General features: G+C 34.8%; 1 protein-coding gene across 2 annotated transcripts in view; it reads right to left on the bottom strand.

Annotated features, from left to right (window-relative positions):
• Positions 1 to 25,691, bottom strand: part of PTPRK (protein tyrosine phosphatase receptor type K) — a 564,516-nt gene that overhangs the window by 415,973 nt on the left and 122,852 nt on the right. For both annotated transcript variants that reach the window (XM_024759084.1, XM_024759085.1), the window contains exon 2: positions 17,172 to 17,294. In XM_024759084.1, the coding sequence (XP_024614852.1) occupies positions 17,172 to 17,294 (123 nt within the window). The remainder of the gene's footprint in view (positions 1 to 17,171; positions 17,295 to 25,691) is intronic.

Raw genomic sequence — 25,691 nt, 5'->3', positions numbered from 1 at the left:
TTTGAGTAAAAGAGAACAGAAGAAATATTCACCTCTACCAAGCTAAGAAGACTCTTTCTCGATTTCACTGACAATGAATCTACATGAGCAATTCAGTAAAAAAACAAAAAAAGAAATTAAAAATCAGTGCCTATCACATCAAGCAAGGTTTCATTGTCACAATTATACTCTCAGTAGCCAAGTTACACTATAAAACATAACAAGAAATATCATCTTCCAAAACTGCTGCAAAGATCTGAAACTCCAAAAATTTCACATAGCATACACACAAACACAATGAAATATTATTATAGCGTTAACCATCAGAAAATAGTATAAAAATGACAAGAGAAGTACCAGAGATCATTTCCACATACAGAAAGATGAAATACAACAGGGTTGGAATTAAACCCACTCAGACCATCCTTTTAAGTACTAGATCCATTCCATTCATCTATGGGGAAATGTTTAAAAACGCCAATTTAGCAACAGAATACATTAACAGCAGTTAATTCAAATCATTTTCTGAAACACCCCCTTTTCTCTTTTTTATCAATATTGTCATTCCTTGTACTTATTTATGCAAAAATAATTTGAATTTCAAGATAATTAATATATGTGCTCAAGAAAAAATGTGGAGAAAAGCTCAATCATATTTTAAAAGATTGTGAGTCGTTCGTTCAGCAATTATTTACTACAGGTCTATATAACAAACACAGTGCATGAAAGTGAATGGTGGTATTGTTTCACCTTACTCTTTAAGCTTCAGTCTCTTAACTTTATTTTCAAGAATTACATAACTTTATGAACACTACCATATCCTTTAGCTTTGTTTTAGATATCAATGCATTAAGCCACAAAATTGAAAGTCAAGGGACTTCCCTGGTGGCGTAGTGGTTAAGAATCCACCTGCCAATGCAGGGGACACGGGTTCGAGCCCTGCTCTGGAAAGATCCCACATGCCTCGGAGCAACTAAGCCCGTGCGCCACAACTACTGCGCCTGCGCTCTAAAGCCCACGAGCTAGAACTACTGAGCCCACATGCCACATCTACTGAAGCCCAGGCGCCTAGAGCCCATGCTCTGCAACAAAGAGAAGCCACCGCAATGAGAAGCCCTCATACCGCAATGAAGAGTAGCCCCCGCTCGCCACAACTAGAGAAAGCCTGCGCACAGCAACGATGACCCAACACAACAATAAATAAATAAATAAACAACGGAAAGTCAAAATCAGCAGTAGGGTTACATCCACAAGTCATTTACAGTTGGACAGATTTTTACTTTCTGTAAAATTCTAAGTTACTTCTTAGCCCTGTATGGAGTAGAGTAAAACACTAGAACCATGAGACAAACTGCATACTAAATGCTATCTATAGTTAATACTGAATTTATTTCTTAGACATTTCAGAGAAGAATCATCTATTTGTTGAAGCAGCTACTAATTGAGGAAGTATATTCGTACCTTAACAGGTTTGCTCTTTACGAACAATTAAATCAAGACTTTCAAATTAACTTTTTCCTTTTTCAAAAATTACTCCTTTCTCATTAAAGAATAACTTTGTTGTAACAAACATGAAGATACAGAGAACAGGGTAGTGGTTACCAGAGGGAAAGGGGCTGGGTGTGGGGGGTGGAGAAATGGGTAAAAAGGATCAACTGTATGGTGATGGATAGAAAATAAATGTTTGGTGGTGAGCACACCATAGTGTATACAGAAGTAGAAATATAATGTGACACACACGAAACATATAATGTCATAAACCAATCTTACCAAATAAAAAATAAATAAAACCTTTGTCCTGACAACCAGTGTCAGGTGAACTTCTGATACATTCCATACACAGGTGTTCCCACAGAATGTTTCCCTTGTTAACATTTTTATCAGCAGAATGATTCTTGGTTTAATATCCAACTTAATAGAGATACCTCTCAATACAAAGATTTTTGGCCAATATTTTTTCTGAAAAAATATTTTTACTTATGACTCAAAACATCACTATAGTTGATAAATAAAACTATGCATGGCAAGAGTTGTGTGTTACATCCAAATACGGTAAAACATCAGAATTATGTAAATATTTTGAAAAGCTCAGAGTGACTACAAGTGGTATGTGTGCAGATAAAATGAATATAAAGCAACGTATTCCATACAAAGAAACTCTGTAATAAATTTAGTTATTTGGATCATAGTAATTTTTTTGGATCAGGAAAAAGTTTTTTCAAGCATTATACCACCTACTTTGATAACCTATTATGTATGCTATGTTTCCGCTACATTTTAATGAACTGATCGGCATTTTAGTTAGCAATCTAACACATTACATTTTTTCCCATTTAAAACAATAGGAAATTGACTCCTTGTTATTTAACATTCTCACATAGAATATCTACTTTTTGGAAACAGACTTTTGACATTAAGTGGAGATCTCTATGAACCAAGGGATGACCTATTATGTGCAAGGGAAAAGATAGAAAGTTTGTCTTAAAGGAAAAAATAAGTATAATTGTTTTAGAACGTTGAAAGAAATTAGTCCAGGTAAAACTTCAGTGGATATAAGAAACTGTAACAAGTTTGCAGAGGAAAATTTATTTATTTTGGAGTATTTTTGAAGTATAACACCTGCAAATAATGTGTCCTGAAAAGAGACGATGAACTGTGTTGAAAACTTTGGCTCAGTTTTGACAGGCTTTTTTGTAATTTTTTCTTAGCTTTTACTGCCAAACATCACATTAATGCCAGACTAGAATTATGTTTTCTTTCTGTTAAAATAACAAATTGATCTTAGCAATTTCAATCTCCTCTTAAAAAGAGGCTGTAAAAATTATTCCCAACTTTCTGTGTAATTTGAGCAGAGATTCTGTACCTCTGCAGATAACTTCTTTTGTGCATTAAGCTGATTTTATTATGGTTTTGATTTTTAAAAACAAACACACAGCTTCATTACTTCTAGAAGAGTTTTCTTATAATGACATTATATTCTATTTTATTTTTAAATACTAAATATTAATAGAAATTAATATAATTACTATGGTAATAAATATTACTATGAGTAATATTAAAATATTGATATTATTCTTTGTTCTCAGACACCTATGCTACTATCTTACTCAAGTGACTAATCTCCTGCAATAAATCGTTTAATTCTGCCTGCATAATAAGACCCTAAATTCAGAAAAATAAAAATTTCAAAAAGCCTTTCCTCATAAACTGTGAAGTTTCCTGTGGGGCTTTGGACAACCACAAAGATTTGTTCCCTTAACTTATGAGACCACAGAAACTAAAAATAATTGTTTGGTATGCTCCATATATTTCAACCATCTTTTTTTGTTGTTGTTTTTAACAAGAATTATCTTTGGAGAGTATTTACGATCATAAGGGGGAACTGTTAAAAAAAGTTCCAAAACTTGCAACTAGGCAAAAGAATGACTACATATCCTTCACCCAAGAATTAGCTGATTCTTTAATTGTATGTACCTTTGTCTGAGTCACTATTCATTATTGATTAAGACATTTCATAAATCTGTGAGAGAAGATGTTAATTTGCAGAAAGCTCATGGCAATACAAACTTAAACGAGAAAAATACAAATAAATTTTGTCTAGTAGAGTGGCAAATGATTTCTGTTTGGTAGTAAAGATAACCTCAAAGGTTTCAAATGTATTGCCCTGCTAGACATTAATTTATTTAGTATAAAATTAGGAATCTTACTTCAGCATTCTTTCTTTCAGTGACTATAAATGCCTCCCTTGTTCCTATAATCTTTTGAACCAGCCTTACTATAGTGCTGGTTCCTGAATGAATGAATTAAACATATCTTTAGCATGTGTTCATTTACATTATATAATACTTCAGTCATTTTTAGGTTTTGAGTTTTTATAAACTATGTTGGCTTATTTCTTCTATGTCATAAGAAAAAAGAGAATATAAAAACTCTCAATAGTAACAATTGCGGTTAGAAAACAAATTTACTAAGGCGGGAAGATTTCCCATTTCTCAAGTTTCAGATACAGTAAATGCTTTGAAATCAAGGAAAAACTCACACTAGGCTGACAAGAGAATATCATGCTGCTATAATAACTGCTTTATTTGTTCACTCTTCTAAATATCACAGCTTCTGAATTCTACTACCTATATATCTCTCCTACTATATCTGCATTAGAGTTTTGTAATGGGCACCGTTGTTTACCTCCCCAGTATCCTCCCGTCCTTACTCCATTACAACCTGGCTAGCCACATGTACCAGGAGAAACCGGCATTAACTTCAACCTCAGCTCCAATTAGGGGAGGAGGACAGGCTTTATAGTATCAGCCAATCATGTCTTATTCTGCTCGTCACTGATTGGTTTAGGCATAGATATGGGACATAATTTTGGCCAGTTGGACAAGAAGAGAAATCTGTTGATGAGTACCTCAGAAAAGTTCTTTACGTTGACTAAAAAAATAAAAACAGACATAAGGAAGAGACAACCTCTTTTTCTTCATGTCTGAAATTAATACCTAGAATAGCTGCAGATCTTATACCCATGAGGGGAGCTAGCCTGAGGTTAAAAGATGAACTTAAGAGTAGACGAGCAGAGAGACAAAAGAACGTGGAACCTTGAGGACATCACTGAACCACTTAATTAGACAATCCTGGACCTCCTGTTATGTGAAAGCAGCTTTCCTTATTTATGGTTTAAAGACATTTTGAGTTGGGCTTTCCATTATTTGGAGCTGGAGAAAGCATGACAGATTAACTTTTGCCATACTTCCAAGTCCGCCCTGAAGCTTTTTTGTGTGTATTCTCTAAAGAAGGATCTGTACTCCAATTTGTTTACAAAGAGTTCAAAATTGAGATCTTTCTCCTATATTTCTACATACTTGGATTCCCAATCTTGAGTTTCCCAAGACATGAAACCTCTGGAAACTTATTTGACCTCTAGGAACCTCAGTTCCCTCATCTATAGCAAGCATTAATACATACCTGAAAGGGCTTTTATGAGAATTAAGTGAAATGTCATATAAAAATGCCTAGGAATGGATAGAATTGGTCAGAAAAGCATTTTTTTAAAATTATCTATTAAGTCTAACCTAGCTTGGATAAAAATCACACACTCAAAACATAATTTTTAAATAGCCAGATTTGCCATTCTACTTTTCTATTTAATTCACCAACTGTTTCAGAACTGGGGAAGGGAGGGAGGTACAGAAATATATAATTGACCTTATGAAATTTGTGGAACTGTCCTATTTAATTTTATTCTCATAAACAACAGGAAGCAAGTCAGCATATCTTTTTATTGTCCCGAGGTGAAGACTTCATGATGCTGCTGGCATTTATAAGTTGTCACGTGCTCTAAATATATAAAACATTCACTTTTGTTGAGAAATATTTCTCAATCAGTAATTTCCTTTCTGAAGTAGGGGGAAGAGGTCTAACATACCACCATACTCTCAACATACATAAGGTTGGAAAACTGAAAATCTTCCAAGATTTCCAAAGTATCTTTTTATGTAATGATAAATATATATGCATAGCCGTATATTTTTCACAATGTTAACTATATGAGAAAATTAACGTCACGTATTTTAAAATAATCTCTAATTTAATCACTTAGATTTCATTGCTTTTTTGCATAATTATTTCCCCTGTTATTTTTCTTGTGTTTGAAGACAAAGCTTTTAAGCTGAGCGTGTCTAAGAGAGTTCTTTGGTCATCATGAGGCAAGTTTACTTTTAGAGAGGAAAGTATAAGGTCGTAACTGTACTTTTAGTCACACTCCCCCCAAGGAAAAGTAATTTTGTTTCCTTGGGCCATGTATTGATTTTATTTTAAGGCATATGTTAAAGGTGACTGCATAGTCTTTGAGATTACTCCGTATTCTTAGTCCTAATTCATTTAGGAGGTTGGAAGTTCTCTAGCACTGACACCAATATTAATTTCTTTTCTTCCTCTTTTTTCTTTTTTTAAATACTGGCCTGTTTTCTTCCCCTGAGATATATCGGGACATATCTAACCTAGATACATTTCATACTTGAAATAACAGGAAAATATTCCTGTCTCAGCATGCCATTTCTGTCCACTGTAATTTGGATATTCTTCATGTTGCATTTATGTCCACAAGGGTAATAGTACTTACATTAAAAACTGGACCTCATGAAGTAACTCACCCTTCACGTAGTCCTTTACAGCCTTTCACTCTGTGACCCTGCACTGCCTCCAACTCCCACTGTTTTTAATAAGCAACTTAAATGTGGTAAACTGTCTTCTCTGTGCCAAGGGCAAAAGCACCAACAGACACATGATGACATGGTTTTGGAAGAGCACATGGAAATAAGCCCATAATTCTAGTCCTAAAATACCCCATTGCAAAAAAAGTCTCAAGATTATTTTCAAACCCTAACCTTTAGTCTGAGTTCTTTAATCCAAAAATTTTTCTGCTACCATACATGCTCTAATGAGACAGCAGATAATATATGTGTTTCAAAAAGTTTGCTTAGACAGACAGCCGCGCAAGCAAGTATTCATCAAATAACTAAAAATAACATACAGGTAAATCAAAAAAAGGACAAAGCATCTCACTAGGGGGTGAGAATGTCACAGAGGAAACCCTGAAGCTCAGCAGAAATTCCAAACAACAGTGAGTCTCAGATCTCATTTCATATGATGATTAAGACACAATCATTTAAAGCTTTTAAATTTTGGAAAGAAATAGTATTTTAAATGAAGTAGTAGGAAATCATTCTAGATTAAAGCTAATATAGAGCTGACGTTATACAGGATTTAGAGATCTAAGACCAAGTCAAGGAAATTTATCAGCCGCACTACAACTATGAAGCAGGAGGGCACTGTGGCAAGAGTAACTGTGATGTTAGACAAACAGACCTAACTTCAAACTCTGCCCCTCGGTTGCTTTCACCTAGTTATTTACTCTACTTATGTCTAAAATGTCACTAATTTTGTAGGGTTCATGTGAGGATTAAAAATATATCTCATGCTCCTGGTATAGTAAAACCCAGTAAACTACCAGTAAGTCACAGGTAACGGTAGCAAGTACCCTCATTTCAGAGATGCTTATCTCAAAGTGTTTGGTGTGCATCTAACCATTGTTTGCAAAATGTCTCTTGGAGCCTTACTTCTGTTAAGTATTTTTCAGAGAAGCCATCTTGATGGAGCTGGAAGGTAGAGAGGAAACGGGTAGAGAAGGGAGGTAGGAAGTACAAAGCAAGCAGATTCTGGAACCAGTGGCTCCTTGTTATCAATTTTACATATTTGAGTGCTGAGAAGTATTGCTTTCAAAAAAAGAACTCTACCAGGGCTTCGCTGGTGGCGCAGTGGTTGAGAGTCCGCCTGCCGATGCAGGGGATGTAGGTTCGTGCCCTGGTCCGGGAAGATCCCATATGCCACAGAGCGGCTGGGCCCGTGAGTCATGGCTGCTGGGCCTGTGCGTCCGGAGCCTGTGCTCCACGGAGGAAGAGGCCATAGCAGTGAGGGGCCCGCGTAACGAAAAAAAAAGTAGAGACAAATGACAACAAAAACACTGTTCAAAAACGGTGGGATGCAGCAAAAGCAGTTCTAAGAGGGAAGTTTATAGCAATACAAGCCTACCTCAAGAAACAAGAAACATCTCAAATAAACAATCTAACCTTACACCTAAAGGAACTAGAGAAAGAGGAGCAAAAAACACCCAACATCAGTGAAGGAAAGAAATCATAAAAATCAGAGCAGAAATAAATGAAATAGAAACAAAGAAAACAATAGCAAAGATCAATAAAACTAAAAGCTGCTTCTTTGAGAAGATAAACAAAATTGATAAACCATTAGCCAGACTCGTCAAGAAAAAGAGGGAGAGAACTCAAAACAATAAATTTAGAAATGAAAGAATAGAAGTTACAACGGACACCGCAAATACAAGGCATCATAATAGACTACTACCAGCAACTCTATGCCAATAAAATGGACAACCTGGAAGAAATGGACAAATTCTCAGAAAGGTATAACCTTCCAAGACTGAATCAGGAAGAAATAGAACATATGAACAGACCAATCACAGGTAATGAAATTGAAACTGTAATTAAAAATCTTCCAATAAACACAAGTCCAGGACCAGATGGCTTCACAGGTGAATTCTATGAAACATTTAGAGAAGAGCTAACACCCATCCTTCTCAAACTCTTCCAAAAAAATTTCAGAGGAAGGAACACTCCCAAATTCATTCTATGAGGCCACCATCACCCTGATACCAAAACCAGACAAAGATACTACAAAAAAAGAAAATTACAGACCAATATCACTGAGGAATATAGAGGCAAAAATCCTCAACAAAATACTAGCAAACAGTATCCAACAACACATTAAAAGGAACATACAACATGATAAAGTGGGATTTATCCCAGGAATGCAAAGATTCTTCAATATGCACATATCAATCAGTGTGATACAGCATATTAACAAATTGAAGAATAAAAACTATATGATCATCTCCATAGATGCAGAAAAAGCTTTTGACAAAATTCACCACCAATTGATGATAAAAACTCTCCAGAAAGTGGGCATAGAGGGAACCTACCTCAACATCATAAAGGCCACATACAACAAATGCACAGCAAACATCATTCTCAAGAGTGAAAAACTGAAAGCATTTCCTCTAAGATCAGGAACAAAACAAGGATGTCCACTCTCACCACTCTTATTCAACATAATTTTGGAAGTCCTAACCACGCAATCAGAAAAGAAAAAGAAATAAATGGAATACAAATTGGAAAAGAAGACCTAAAACTATCACTGTTTGCAGATGACATGATACTATACATAGAGAATCCTAAAGATGCCACCGAAAATTATTAGAGATAATCAATCAATTTGGTAAAGTTGCTAGATACAAAATTAATGCACAGAAATCTCTTGCATTCTTATACACTAACAATGAAAGATCAGAAAGAGAAATTAAGGAAACAATCCTATTCACCATCGCAACAAAAAAGAATAAAATACCTAGGAATAAACCTATCTAAGGAGGTAAAAGACCTGTACTCAGAAAACTATAAGACACTGATGAAAGAAATCAAAGATAACACAAACAGATGGAGAGATATACCATGTTCTTGGATTGGAGGAATCAATATTGTGAAAATGACTATACTACTCCAAACAATCTACAGATTCAATGCAATCCCTATCAAATTACGAATGGCATTTTTTACAGAAATAGAATGAAAAATCTTAAAATTTCTATGGAGACACAAAAGACCCTGAATAGCCAAAGCAGTCTTGAGGGGAAAAAACAGAGCTGGAGGAATCAGACTCCCTGACTTCAGACTATACTACAAAGTAACAGCAATTAAGACAATATGGTACTGGCACAAAAACAGAAATATAGATCAATGGAACAGGATAGAAAGCCCAGAGATAAACCCATGCACCTATGGTCAACTAATCTATGACAAAGGAGGCAAGCATATACAATGGAGAAGACAGTCTCTTAAATAAGTGGTGCTGGGAAAACTGGACAGCTACATATAAAAGAATGAAATTAGAATGCTCTCTAACACCATACACAAAAATAAACTCAAAATGGATTAAAGACCTAAATGTAAGACCAGACTCTATAAAACCCTAAGATGAAAACATAGGAAGAACACGCTTTGACATACATCACAGCAAGATCTTTTTTTGACCCACCTCCTAGAGTAATGGAAATAAAAACAAACAAAAAAAACAAATAGGACCTAATAAAACTTAGAAGCTTTCGTACAGCAAAGGAAACCATAAACAAGACGAAAAGACAACTCTCAGAACGGGAGACAATTTTTTCAAACAAATCAACGGACAAAGGATTAATCTCCAAAATATATAAACAGCTCATGCAGCTCAACATTAAAAAAACAAACAACCCAATCCAAAAATGGGCAGAAGATCTAAATAGACATTTCTCCAAAGAAGACATATAGATGGCCAAGAGGCACATGAAAAGCTGCTCAACATCACTAATTATTAGAGAAATGCAAATCAAAACTACAATGAGGTATCACCTCACACCAGTTAGAATGGGCATCATCAGAACATCTACAAACATCAAATGCTGGAGAGGGTGTGGAAAAAAGGGAACCCTCTTGCACTGTTGGTGAGAATGTAAATTGATACAGCCACTATGGAGAACAGTATGGAGGTCCCTTAAAAGTACTAAAAGCAGAATTACAATATGACCCAGCAATCACAGTACTGGGCATATACCCAGAGAAAACCATAATTCAAAAACACACATGCACCCCAATGTTCACTGCAGCATATTTACAATAGCGAGGTCATGTAAGCAACTTAAATGCCCATCGACAGACGAATGGGTACAGTAGATGTGGTACATATACACAATGGTATATTATTCAGCCATAAAAAGGAAGGAATTCGGGTCATTTGTAGAGATGTGGATGGACCTAGGGACTGCCATACAGAGTGAAGTAAGTCAGAAAGAGAAAAATAAATATCGTACATTAAAACATATATGTGGAGTCTAGAAAAACGGTACAGATGAACTGTTTGCAAGGCAGAAATAGAGACAATTATGTAGAGAACAAACGTATGGACACCAAAGGGGGAAAGTGGGAAGATGTGGGGGGGGGATGAATTGGGAGATTGGGATTAACATATATACACTAATATGTATAAAATAACTAATAATAACCTGCTGTATAAAAAAATTAAAGTAAAAAATATAAACAAAAATCAATTAAACAAAAAAGAAACAAATGCCTTATTATCAATTGTCTACAAGAGGGTAATGGAAATATTAGGCAAGGTGATCCACTCATTTTAATGAGTGACTAAGGTTCCCAGAGAGACAGACTATAGGTTAGAAATGGTAAGATAACAAAAAAACTCCCTCGAAATTTCTTAGATATATTAAAATATGATACACTGGATACTAATATTATTTAGTAAATTTTGCCTAAGTCTTGTCTTAGAAAGCTAAGAGACTATTACAATTACATAGAAAAACTTAGCTGAAATTCTGTTAGTTATATATGTTATCATATAAATCAAATATTTTATTCAATTTTCACTATATAACACTCTCAGAAGAAAGCCAGGCACAAAATCATGAGACCCATGCATGCTCACTATCGAGTACAAAACACATTTAGTGTCTCCAAATAGATATTGAAGAAAGCAAGCCTTATTTTAACAACGTGGCTAATAATCTACGTTTAAACTCTGGGATAAAAATAAAAGAAAGAAAAAAAGGATACACAGTTCTAAAAATAATATGTAAATATAAAGGCACATTTCATTTCTTATCGTTCTCAGTGTAATGCCATTTGCTCTCTAAATTTTAGTTTGAGGATTTGATAAGGGGGCAAAATTGAGATCTAGTAGGGCCTTAAACTACTGAATCACACCTCACTAAGCTTTACAACAAAGGAGGAATGGTTTCTTACTTCAATCTTCAGATTAATTTAATGACAAAGCCTTTTAGATACAGAGATAGATACACAGACAGAAAGAATGTCTATTCTATTCCATTTTACAGATGGAACTCTGTATAGTGATTTACATTATTATCAGTGAAAGGTACCAAATTCAAGGTAGGATACAATGTAGCGTAATTTTATGCTGTCAAATGGGTACTCACTCTATAGACTCTAAAATTCAATTAGTCATTTTACAAAAACCTGTTAAAAGGTAAAAGCAGTTATAATTACACTTGAAGATAAATGTATTGAGATGTCAATCATGATCTCTATGCTCAGATCTAGGTCAGAACATGTAGTAAAATTATCCAATGAATTTGTTTCATGATGTCACAAGTATGAAGGAACAACTGACAAACAAGGTCATGAACACAGATATATTTGAGATAGAGAACAATTTCCAGTTCCCTGCAATGTTTCTCATTCTCTATGGATTTGATTTTTATAGACTAGACTTTTGAAGAGTAGAAGACTGGGATTAATTTGACTAGTAAAAGACAAAAGAAAGAGCGAGCTCCTTCTTTAGTATTAATAACATTTAAAATTATATCAAAAATAAACAGGTGAAATCATTTATAAAGGCAAAGCTAAATATTAGTAAGTATGTGAAGGTCTTCTAACTACATTAAAATCTGAGCTGAATATAATATTGGGAAATGAAGTATTTTTTCTTATTCAATTAATTTTTTAGCAAGAGAAAGACCTTTTTTGTTTAACCCTTGACCAAAATATTTAAACCACATTATATAAGTTGACAATTTTCCTAAGTAAAATGAAATAGTGCCTTAGGAAATCAAAGATGAAAAATATGATTTATGTTCATGAGGGCATTATAGTTTAGTGGAAAGAAGGAGGTATTTTTAAAAGTACTATAGGGCTTCCACCACTATGGTGGCACAGTGGTTGAGAATCTGCCTGCTAATGCAGGGGACATGGGTTCGAGCCCTGGTCTGGAAGGATCCCACATGCCGCGGAGCAACTAGGTCCGTGAGCCACAACTACTGAGCCTGCACGTCTGGAGCCTGTGCTCCGCAACAAGAGAGACCACGATAGTGAGAGGCCTGCGCACCGCAATGAAGAGTGGCCCCCACTTGCCACAACTAGAGAAAGCCCTTGCACAGAAACGAAGACCCAACACAGCAAAAATTAATTAATTAATTAATAAACTCCTACCCCCAACATCTTCTTAAAAAAAAAAAAAGTACTATAATAGCAATTGAAATATGTATCAAGTACAGTGGGGAGCATATCTGAATGTGAAGATAGAAGAAATATTATATAAAAGCTCCATGCCAACCAGGAAAATCTTCCCAGAGCAGATGGAACTTAAGTAGACATAGTAAGAATGGATAGCAGTTTGGTGAGTGGTAAGTGAACAGAGAATTGTCTCAACAGAGGCAAGAGAACATACAAAGGCTCAAAGATGTCAAAGATCATATTATCTTTGAATGTGGGGGGTCCAGGTTGGTGAGAAAAAAGGAGTTTGAGTCCATCTGAGGTATCCTATTATATATCTTTCATCCTAATCTATAACATTTTTTAATTCTTAGCCTAGTTTCCCCAAAGTATCCTTGTGAGCATTGGTTTTATTTACTCTGTTTTTTGCCATTTTCTATTAACATATAAGATACCTAGAGGAAAGTACACAGCTCATAATTGTACAGCTCAATGATTTTCAGTTTGAGTACACCTGTGAAAACACCATCCAGATCAAGAAAGACTGTATTACCAGCATCCAGAAGCCCCCTTCATGCCACCTTCCAAGCACTAACCATCCCCAACCCCTGCCAGCCCTTCCTGGAGGTAAATAATACCGACTTCTAACATCATCAATTTGTTTTGCCTGGTTTTGAAATTTACATAAGTGAAATACAGTACATTATCCTTTTGTGTTTCTTTCCCTCAAGATTATGTGTGTGAAATTCATCCATATCATATATGGCAACAGTTTGTTCATTTACACTGCAGTGTATTATTCCATTATGTGACTAATCACCATTTATTTATTCATTGCACTGTTGACAGACATTTGGATTGTTTTCAGTTTGGGACTATTTTGGATACTGATGTTGTAAATACCCTTGTACATGTCATTTGGAAAACATATGTACTCAGTTCTGCTGGGCATATACCCCAAAATGGATCTGTTGGGTCATTAGGCTGTACAAAGTGGTTGTACAGATTTATACCTGACTATAGTACAGTATATGAAGAGTTTTACTTTCTCCATACTCTCACCAACACTCAAATTTTGATTTTCATCTTTCTGCTCAGTGTGTAGATGTTTCTCAATGTGGTTTTAATTTGCATTCCTTTTATGACTGAGTTGAGCAGGTGCTCACACCTTCACATGATTTTTGGCCATTAGGATATACTCATTCTTTTGCATGCTATTTTAAACGTACTTAGCTGGCCTTTCAGCCACCATCATTGTCACCTGACAAAGGCAGTTTTGCTGAAGAACACTTTAAGCAATTATTGACAGCATTACGTCTTCAAATGAGAAGAAATAATTTTCTTCTTTTCTACCCATCTTCATTCTTTTCTTATTCTTTTCTCTTTTTTTTTTAATTAATTAAGTTATTTATTTTTGGCTGCGTTGGGTCTTCATTGTTTGCGCATGGGCTTTCTCTAGTTGCAGAGAGCGGGGGCTACTCTTCATTGCGGTGTGCGGGCTTCTCATTGCGGTGCCTTCTCTTGTTGTGGAGCATAGGCTCTAGGCACGTGGGCTTCAGTAGTTGTGACTTGTGGGCTCTAGAGCACAGGCTCAGTAGTTGTGGCACGTAGGCTTAGTTGCTCCACGGCATGTGGGACCTTCCCAGACGAGGGCTCAAACCCGTGTCCCCTGCATTGGCAGGCAGATTCTTAACCACTGCACCACCAGGGAAGCCCAATTCTTTTCTTATTCTAATCTATTTATTCACCCTCTCTTTCATCTTCCCGTCTACCTTTTCATTCCAAAAACATCAATAAACAGAAGTCAATTAACAATGTCCAAGTATTGTAAAGAGAGTTCAATAACAAGTGTGCATCACAGGCCCAGCCTTCTTACTTTCGAGTTGGTAAATGTTTGAGTTCTCTTTTTTTAATAACTGAAAAAAGTAAGCATTAACTTTACTGACTATTTACTTTAAAATAAATTTATCATTCATAAAATTTTAATAAGATAAATCTAAATGTCTCCTTTTTCCCAATTTATGAATAGATAATGTTCAGTGAGCATTTTAAAGGAATATCAAAAGGAAAATGAAAAAAACAGTATAGATTGTAAAAAGAGAACAGTAAAAAAAGAATATATACATGGATGCTTTCTTTCACCTTCTCTGAAAACCAAGCACAAATTATATTTGGTAAAAATAAAGTGGCTGTGACCTTTTTCCCTCCTCTGCATGATTAATTAATTAATGTCCTATTAATTGGAAGATGTGGCTGAATTTCTAACACTTTCATTTTCTGTGCACATCACCCCGTACTGTAACCACCGATTAAGCTGTTCATCAAAGGTGAACCAGCAAGGTCACCAGAGCAGTATCTCTTCAGTTATTCATTACCCATCTTCAATAGTAATTAACAATGGTAACATTTCCATAAATCAACATCTTTCTGATTGTTCTCTGATGATAAACAGTCAAAATATGTGCATCCCAGCCTACCCTTTTTACTTTTATATAAAAAATTCAGTCTAAATGTACCACAGAGAAAACTCAGGTGAAATATTACAGGAGTTTCTTTAATTAAAATATACCAGAGAAATAAGGTTATGTACCTCTGACAGAAAAATACAAACCTACTTACACAACTAAATGAGTCTAAAACAAACAACCCAATCAAAAAATGGGCAGAAGACCTAAATAAACATTTCTCCAAAGAAGACATTCAGATGGCCAGTAGGCACATGAAAAGATGCTCAACATGACTAATTATCAGAGAAATGTAAATCAAAACTACAATGAGGTATCACGTCATATCAGTCAGAATGGCCATCATTAAAAAGTCCCCAAACAATAAACGCTGGAGAGGATGTGGAGAAAAGGGAACCCTCCTACACTGTTGGTGTGAATGTAAATTGGTACAGCCACTATGGAGAGCAGCATGGAGGTTCCTTATAAAACTAAAAACAGAATTACCATATGATCCAGCAATCCCACTCCTGGGCATATATCTGGAGAAAACCATACTTCAAAAAGATAATGCATCCCAATGTTCATAGCAGCACTATTTACAATAGCCAAGACATGGAAGCAACCTAATTGTCCATTGACAGATGAATGAATAAAGAAGATGTGGTATATATGTGTATATATATATATAAACATACACACACACAATGGAATACTACTCGGCCATAAAAAATAATGAAATAATGCCATTTGCAGCAACATGGATGGACCTAGAGATTGTCATACCAAGTGAAGTAAGTCAGACAGAAGAAGACAAATATTGTATGACATACTTATATATGGAATCTAAAAAAAAATGATACAAATGAACTTATTTATAAAACAAACAGATTCACAGACTTAGAAAACAAACTTATGGATAACAAAATGGAAAGTCTGGGGGTGGGGGGTGGGGGGGGGATAAGTGACAATTTAGAATAAAAAGTAGATTTAATTCACCCTACTCTCAAACAGCACCTCACAGTGTGGACCAATAAGAAAAATTAGTTATAAAGTGTTTATGATCATGTAATACTGAAAATATATTTTAAAACTTAAGTTACTAATAATAGGCAATCATCCCATCAATTATGTATGATAATATACTATAATAAAGTGATTACATATTATTAAATAGTTACTAATGTATTACATTATTAAATATAATTATATTGTATATTATATATGTGATCATACATAATTATATTCCAATGCTGGTTTATTTCTAAATTTTAGAAAAATAATTCATTCTCTTTAGTATTTTAAAATTCCTGTCTGCATTTTCAATTTCTCAATTTAATAAGTTATTGGTAAACATATATGCACAGAGCTTGGAATTAATTCAAAATTAATATGCAGAATTGAAGGCACAAACATTAGTCTTGTAGTGTATAAAATGGTATGTATATGTTAATATCCTATGTCAGTTAAGAGAAAACACAGTTCAAACTGGCTTAAACAATAAGAAGATGTACTATTTCACAAAACCAAAATTCAAAGGATATAACAAGGTCAAGGTAAAGAAAGTAGGGCTCAGCCCTATTTTTCTACAATCCACTCAGAAAAGATCTCTCCATTTGACAGTTTGGTCTCCAGGCTGCCTCTCCTCAGAGCAACTGGCATGCTCATGGCCAGTGGAATGAGATAAGCTCTCTCCCTACCATGAAATAAAGATGTTTCCCTTCAGTCTGATTAGATCAAATCTTGTGATTTAATAGAATAGGTAGTTAAGTGAGCTGAACTCATTTTTAGACTATTTGGTTTGTTCTTCATTTTATTTTTTTTTTATTACTTGGTTTCATTTCCATTTTGCTTTTTTATTGAACAGAGGGGAAAAAAACTAATGTTTCTATTTTTCCAGAGTTAGAGATAATGAAGATACAGTGAACATTCTTGAGGAAAATAGGATTATATAAAGTTATTGAGGGAAAGGCAAAGAATCCATCGAGGGTCTTTGATGGGGTCAATTAGTTTGACCACAATAGTTTATTATAATAATTAAATTATTGTACTATACCTAACATAAGAAAATGCTATTCATTCCAGAGGGATTTTTCCAACACTGGATAAACAGAAGGATTCTCACCTTGTGGCATCTCGGGTGGCAGATAATGAGGTTCTTGAGCACTAACATGAACCCATTCAAAGTCATCATATAGATCCTGGTGGTAATCACAAACTCCCGGACCATCATCAAAAGTACAGCCACCTGAAAGGGGAAAAGAAGAACTACTGTTACATTCTAAACATTAGAATGTGCTGGAGAAGAAAACATTATACTGAAGTGTATAATGTGGTACTCATAAATTTAATAATAAATGTACTCCTATTTATCACTATTTTCACTAAATGTTCACATAAAATGAAATTTCTATCCGTATCTTGTGTGTATAAGATAGTGGTTTGAGCCTCAGAAGTAAGGCTGAGATTTTTAGATATGAATAATATTAGAAGATATATGTAATAGTGAGGCTTTCCGGAAATATACAAACCACCTTCAATCTAAATAGTTTTTAACAACTTTAGCAGGGAGAAGGGGAGGAAAGAAAAAAGTGAAAATTGTCTTTCTTTATACAGCAAGTTCAAAAAGGTGAAGTTAATAATTAAATTTACCCAATTTCTTGCTTTAGAAGAACACTTTGAAATCCACTCATAATAGCAAATGAAATACTTACAGCTTTATGAGGTCTAAAGTGTTTGAGGTCAGTGAAACATGCTTCCATACTTCATTTAGATTGCTTTCACACACAATTACGACTTAAAAGTGGGAAAAACTGAACGAAGCATAAAACTGATCAGATTAGCCTACAATCACTCTCACTACTTCCACTTTATTTAATAACCTCTTTTTTAAAAATGGAGGTAGCCTTTCCCCTTTACATCAGTCATTTTTCCTGGCTTTGTTTTCTGGGGTAATTTTATGGCACAAGTAGAATAATTACTTTTGCTTCTCAGCCTACATATACAGGCATACACAACTCAACATATTTAGTTTATTCAATTCATGAAAATCAGAACTGGCCTATATGTCTAATCTTGAAAGAAAATGGATTAGAACTAATGAAAATTCAGCAGTAGGTTTAATGAGAAAAACCAATAACCTGTCTCCCTTCAAGTAGCTTATTTGTTTAGTTTCCATGGGGATCTCTGTGAAGAAACTCAGTGAATTCTCTGACCAAACAGCAGGCTAGGGGGTGGTAAACTTCAGGCCTGTAAATTCTTCTCTGTAAACAGAGAATTCACTTTCCTCATCAAAAATTTATCAATCTGAATATGAAAAAGTTATGTTCCTCACCAATGACAGAGACAAGCCAGCATTACATGCAAAGAAGGCAAAATCAGAAATGTCCAGATGATACTATGGCCCAAAGAACCTTTTTCAAAAGTGGAATATATATATATGGGTATCCTTGAACCACTCTTATGACCACATCAATCCTTTAAAATAACCAAACTTCAGCAGCTTGAAAGCTTAATGTTGTCTTTTAAATATGCCTAAAACAGACTTTATATAAATGCTCTCATGAAAAATGATTTATTTTTTAATTTAAAATTAATCAATGAAAAGAGGTTGCTAGGAAATGAATCTTCACATAGCAAGGGGAAAGTTTTTCTCAATATATAATTTGTTCTCACAATCCTAAAATAACTTACTGCTGTGCAACCCATACCTTCAGGGCTTCCACTGCCCTTTGTGAGTGACCCCTGTATATAAGTTTAAACTACCAATGGAACCTACATTGGTTCATTTGGAAGACAAATGGGCTTAATTGCTGTCCTTCATAGCCACTGTTAATTTTAGCCTCCAGGATTCTTATTAGCAATAACAACTAGGAAGAGCTATACAAAATAAGTGGGTCAACCCCTGTTATTTGCTGCACTTCACTCCCGAATCAGTCAAGAGTCTTGGGGAAAGTTCCTGGTCGATCTGAGTTGAGTGATAGAAGAATTTTTTAAAGATGACTTTTTATTTTATAATTTACAATAAATTCTAATCTAAGAGGTACAATATATCTATCCACCACATGTGTAACATAGGAATAAATCTTTGGTAAAAGATGTTTATGAATCTTTTTGTAAAGAGTTTTGTATTTCAAAGTTAAGGACTAATACAGTGTATCAGACTGGGTATAAAAAATACAAAAAAATACTATTATTGGCCTGATGAATGGGATAGACAGACATGCATGGGAGAGAAAATATATATATATATATATATATATATATATATATATATATAATACAGTATGTTACAAGGGATCGTAACAGTATGACCAAAGTCACAAAGAACACAAATGACAAATGAATTGGCTACCTATACCTGAGTTGGTTTTGGAAGGCTTCACGGAGTTACGCCTAAAGATGAGTAAGGATGTGCCAGGCCAGAAAGGAAATTGGATTGAAATTTAAAAAAAAAGCAAAAGCAAGGGCATAACAAATCTAAAGAAACATGAGATGTTGGACAGTCTCAAGTAATCTCAAATAATTCTGTGTAATGAGCATGAAAAGTATGTAGGGGACAAAACAGAAACAAAACTAAATATGAAAGATTTTTAGATACTGTAAACATTTAGATTTTATTCTATAATTGTATGAAGCCATTAAAGGATTTTATCCAGAACTATGACACAATTCAAGCCACATTAATAATAATAATGATAATAACAACAGTTATGTAGAGTTTAAAGAGTAATGGGGGAAAACGGAGGTAGATAATTTGGTTCAACCTTACAACGGACAGCACATAATATAATTTGAGCTAATTCCACTTTGCATAATCCCAGTTTACCATTTAAGGCTCACTAGAAAGCCCTAAAAACAAAGTCTTCTTTAATACATAGTCTTCTATACACATGCTCCTCTGTTCAGACATTTTTATATATAGTATTATGATCTATTTAAAAGAGAAACAGCAAGGTTCTAATTCATAAATAAAAACATAATTTATGAATTTAAAGTTTCACTGAGCTAGACAAAAGGAGGCAATACTGAAATGGTGCTCAAGAAATGTCCTGAGGCAGAGGGGATGAAAATGAACAAGGAAACACCTTACATTTTCAGTTTTTGTATTTGCTACTGGTGACAGGACTACAGGGAGTACAGCAAAATCATTTCAGCAAAACAGCAACTGCAAGTTCCTTGACCCTTGGAGGAAAATTACTTCTGAAGAGCCATTTCACAGATTGCTAATTCCTCTATGCCAGTCGGTCAGCTAAAGGACAGATCTTTCACTGCAACGGTCTGCTTCCACTATGACAGCCCACTTGTGGGGCTTTGCAAGCTGTTCACCTGAAAATAAAAGTCAAGCTAATTTGGACTTGGCTGAATTTTTTTACATTCCTAAGCAACTCAAATAAAAGATAGGTATTAAGAAACATGAGGTACAAAAAATAGAAGTATTCCTATCCCCAAAATTATATTGCCTAAACATCTAGCATTTAGAGAGATTCTTGAGTGTTTATTTAAACAGACAGCTCTATGAGAGAGTATGGAAATAGAGATTCTTTCTGTGGAATCATAAAAGAATGAATACTAAACTCAAATCCCTTCTGATATCAAACTTTTCAATAAAACCCAGGGTCAGGTTAATTTAGAACAAAGTTGAATTGGAGAAAAATAAAAGGTCAGTAAGGCCCTGGACAACTGTGAACATGTTATGGAGGACATTCTTTTGAAAGCTATTGTACTAGGACCTTCCACATTCTCCCCTCCAAGGCACCTACGCAGTCTTAATTTTCTGATTGAATCTAATAGCAAGAAACACACAGAATTATCTTTCATGGTTCTTTACTATTTGTAAAGAACAAGCTTCATTTAGCTCAAAATACAGATCATTTTTGTTATTATTTTCTTAAAATGATTGGAATATACAGGGTTTTGAAAAGTAAGAGTAAAGTCCTAGACAAAATATGTTGGCAAATGCAATGTCCTTAACACTGTTGTTTTATGACCCTCAAAAATGGGCAAATTAATATTTTCCAATTGTGAATTAAGCTGTGATACACAAATTTGCTCATGTAAGTGATCATCAACTTTGAAATAATCTTTCTTCCATTAAGAACACAATGAAAGATTAATATATGTCACATTAGGACACATGCAATACTGAGTTAAACTAACTTTGAATAGATCATCTTTGTCTATGCTAATCAGAACCATAATATAATTTTACTGGTATAAGCCCCAAAACTCATTACAAAGAAGCCGATACATGTCACACACAAAAATTTAAAAGAACAGACAAGTAACTTATTACTGAATCTCTTAAATGTAATTCCATTCATAATCTGAGTCAATATTGTCTTCTCCCAGAAAAGCAGATTTTTACAAAGTGTAAAAATTGATGCTTTTAAATAAAGTTCATATTTCCTCTGAAATCTACTGGGATATCTTAAAATATTTTTTTTCCTTTCAACTTTTGGGAATATTAAAGATACAAAATAAGAATTGACTTAACATAGTCAATGCTTAGAAGTTTACCTCCAGTCTAAGGATAAACAATGCTTGTTCTCAATTTAAGTACTGAAATTCAAATAGGAAAACAAATCCAAGTAGATGCAAAGGACGAATGCCTTTGAGGTCATAAGTATGAGTCACTGGTCTTAATGCGTCACTCTGGTTCAATAACAAAGAAGATCTAATGAAGAAAAATAAGAAAATTTATGAATAAGAGTTCCTTAAAAGATAACAACTTCAGATCCAGAAAAAAACTCTTTTGCCCTGCTAGTAGTTAAGTAGTAGAAGAAAATATTATTTGAGCCTAGCTCCTCCATAAAGGAAAAGGAACTTGAAACACATGATGGAAATCCAAACCCAACATTTATTGATAGATACAAATGACTCTTAATGATGAGAGAAGAGCTCATTTCAAACACACCCATAAATTATCTAATTGTTCATCTCTAGAGTTCCATTTCTAGCCAAGAATATATGTTTAATACATACAATCCAAGATTATTTAGCTAGTAAGACTTCTATTCAAATTGTCTATGATTTGAAGCAAATGCTATACTCCAATTGACTGAATAATCTTCTTTTAATAAGACTAAATTAACCAGAATAGAAAAATAAGTCCAGTTTTACTCCCCTCCATCTTTGCAGAGAAGCAATATTAACATCTCCTCAACGTCAATTAAGAAGACTTAAGGAATTTTAAGGAACTGGTACATACCACCACTCAGATGGTACAAGAAAGAGACAGCATTTCTAGACGAAGCCTGGAGAGATGGCTAAGCACATATACAGCTTTCCTATTTTATTTCTTTGAGCTTCAATTTCCTTCCCAATAAAATCAAGATAATAATAGCTACAGTACAGTTGTATGAGGATTAGTGATAATGCATGTAAAGCCCCTAACACTCAACAAGTTTTTTTTAACAGCACCTTATTTTTTCATGTTCCTTTCTTAACAGTGTACTCTGTATATATGCTATACAAATGCAAACCTATGCACATATTAAACAGCAAAAGTCGAAGAAAGAAACTTATGGTTTCCATATAGTTTATCCAGAAAGACTAAAGAGAGTTCCCATAAAGACAATATTATCATATTACCATTACCAGTTTTCCCTGAACACTCTTCAGATATGCTTTCAATAAGGAAACACCTTACTTTAGATCAAGGTGTCAGCAAACTTCAACTGTAAAAAGCCAATTAATAAATATTTTAGGTTTTGCAGACCATATCATTTCTATCTCAACCACATAACTGTTGTCATTGGAGCAAGAAAGCAGCCACAGAGAATACCTAACAAATGGGTATGGCTGTGTTCAAATAAAACTTTTATGGGACTTCACTGGTGGTGCAGTGGTTAAGAATCCACCTTCCAATGCAAGCGACCTGGGTTCAATCCCTGGTCAGGGAACTAAGATCCACATACTGCAGGGCAACTAAGCCTGCACGCTCTAGAGCCTGTGCACCACAAGGAGAGAGAAGCCCGCGCGATGCAACTAGAGAAGCCCAGGTGCCACAACGAAAGATCCCGCATGCTGCAATGAAAAGCCTATGTGCCGCAACTAAGACCCGATGCAGCCAAATAATAATAAAATTAAATTAAAAATAAAAAACTTTTATTACAAAAACAGGTGGCAAGCTGGATTTAGCCATCAGGCCATAGTTCACCAACCCTTGGGTTAGATCACTCTGATCTTAAGTATCCTTGAAAATTATAGGTAGTACACAGTCTGGTTAAAAGCTTACAAACAAAGGTCTTTGATTTCTGCCTCACCTCCATATGACTTGATTTTCTTTCTCATATATCAAGACGAGTGGCAATAGGCCACAGTCAGGAAACTGAAACTGGAAATGGGGTCTGAATGACAGTTCTACATCTAAAACCACATCAGACTGTCTGGCTGGACAGAGGTCTAAATCAGAAAGTGAGAATATGAGAGAGCTTTCAAGGTCCTGTAGTCTGGGCTTCAAGCTTTTCAGACAACAAAGGGAAATATATTTTACACTGTGACCCAGCATATATTGATACATGCATACATGCATGCAAATAGTCAAATATACAGTATGTGTGAACACAAATACACTTATTCACTCAATCATTTATTATCTCCAACTATGGGTCACTAGTGGGGTGCTCTTTATATAAGTGAAATAAAATTAAGAGTAATTGCGTGAATCAGGGAAGTATTGGGTTGGCCAAAAAGTTCGTTCAGGTTTTTCCATAACTAACTTTTTGGCCAACCCAATATATATGAGAAAAAGAAAACAGGGTGGCAATCCTCTGTTTCCAATACACACAAGCATATGTCCATTGTGGGAGGGTAGTACCCAGAAGACAGACGTAAGCAATCCAAGTCTCTATGCCTAATTTTCAGGTCTCAGGTACAAGCTGAGGTCCAAAAATAAGCCTTTGAGACCTGGGCAGCCCTGACAGTACATATGTGACTTCATCCAACCTCATTATGGAGCTAATGGATGATTACATGCCAAACAGCCATAGAAATGATTTCACAGATGAAAAGAGGTTTATTAAAATGTAAAAGGAACATATTAATAAAAAGTGCCTCATACTAGAAAAAATTAAAATTTCCCAGAGTTACAGAGCAAGAAAGTGTCAGAGTCAGGATGTGAACCCAGGTACTATATAGGTTCTTTACTCTTGACCATGACATTAAATGGCTCCTCAAATGAAGTGTGATTAGACATCTTCAGAATCATACAGTACAGCTCCCTTCAATCAGCATAACCTCAAGCTACTGCTCAACAAAGACAGCGTTCATTACCCATCTCACCCAGGTGATAGTATGGGGTGCTGCATCCTTTGTAGACAAAATGTAGTAAACTTCCAACCATATTACATGTCAAAGTCTCCTAGACTTGATGCCAGCAATAGGAAAGGTTCTTTTTTGGACAGAGCTATAAAAGCCAGGCTGATTAACTAGTAACTTCAGCAAAGAATTTTATTTCAATACAGTGACTTAAGGCTAAGAATGTATATGATCATAGCACTGTCCTATCACTCTTGCTTGGAAACCTTCACTTTCACCTCATCTCCCCTAAAACACATATAAACAAATGGCTTTTCTACCTTTAAAAACATTAAAATAAATCAAAAGCAATTTTGTTCTGGCAATTTTTGCATAGCCCTGACATGAATCCTAGGATAAGAAACCAGGTGCTTTTGCAAAGATCATTAATGTATTTACCCAAGTTTCTTTTCCTATTTTTCATCATTTTTTTCTATTCCAGTAAAATCTCATCTTTTTTGTCTAGCGTTAGATACACAATCTAGAGAAACCCATTGAACAAAGTAATAGAGAGTAAATGTACTGAAAAATAAAATTCACAACTGAAGCCATTATTTACATTTTGGTAAAACTGGAAACCATCCAAGCTCACATTTAAACATTTCTTTGTTTTGTTTTCTTTCTCATGGAGGGATTCCTGGTGGGCTCCACTTCACCCATATCAGACACATTCTGGCTTATTTCAGCAGTTGCTCCTGACTCAGCTCAAGCATGATGGGTGATGGATCATTTTTCATTTACGAAGGGAGTTCTGCAAAATGCTGAAGCCATGTAAAACAGAATTCCATAACCCAACCTCCTAGAGGAAGGGCAAAGATCTGCCTTGAGTTTTTTTATTCAAAATCTTATAGCAGATTGGCAAAGGAATCAAATATTCTCAGCTACACTTTAAGAAGTTCAACAGTTCGGTTTTGTAAGACTGAAATACACTTTGAAAAAAATAACTAATTTAGGTAATTAAAATGCATCTTGAAAGTAAAAAGAAAAAATTATCTTTTTCATTAATATGAAGCCCCTTTCCTATTGAAATGTTTCTAGACTTGGTGTAATATAGAAGGTATACAGGTCAATGTTTGGGTTTTCCACAGTTCTTAAAATATATTCTTAAGAGTAAAGACAGTTCTTTCTGCCATTTTCTTTATTTAGGAAAAAAAGCTGGACATTATCATTTCTATCATTTCTAACTACTGATTTCAGATATATTAACCAGTTCTTTCATTCTAAGCATCATTTAAACAGTCAGTTTGGCCTTTTACCAAGTCCACAGCAAACGAGCCACTCACCCAAACACAAGGAAATCGTTACATTAATATTGAGTAATGTTAGAGACCTTATTGTCAGAGAT

The sequence above is a fragment of the Neophocaena asiaeorientalis genome, unplaced genomic scaffold, assembly GCF_003031525.2.
Source record: "Neophocaena asiaeorientalis asiaeorientalis breed wild unplaced genomic scaffold, Neophocaena_asiaeorientalis_V1.1 scaffold5, whole genome shotgun sequence".
Classification (NCBI taxonomy): Eukaryota; Metazoa; Chordata; class Mammalia; order Artiodactyla; family Phocoenidae; genus Neophocaena; species Neophocaena asiaeorientalis.
This window is presented reverse-complemented; position numbering and strand designations above follow the sequence as displayed.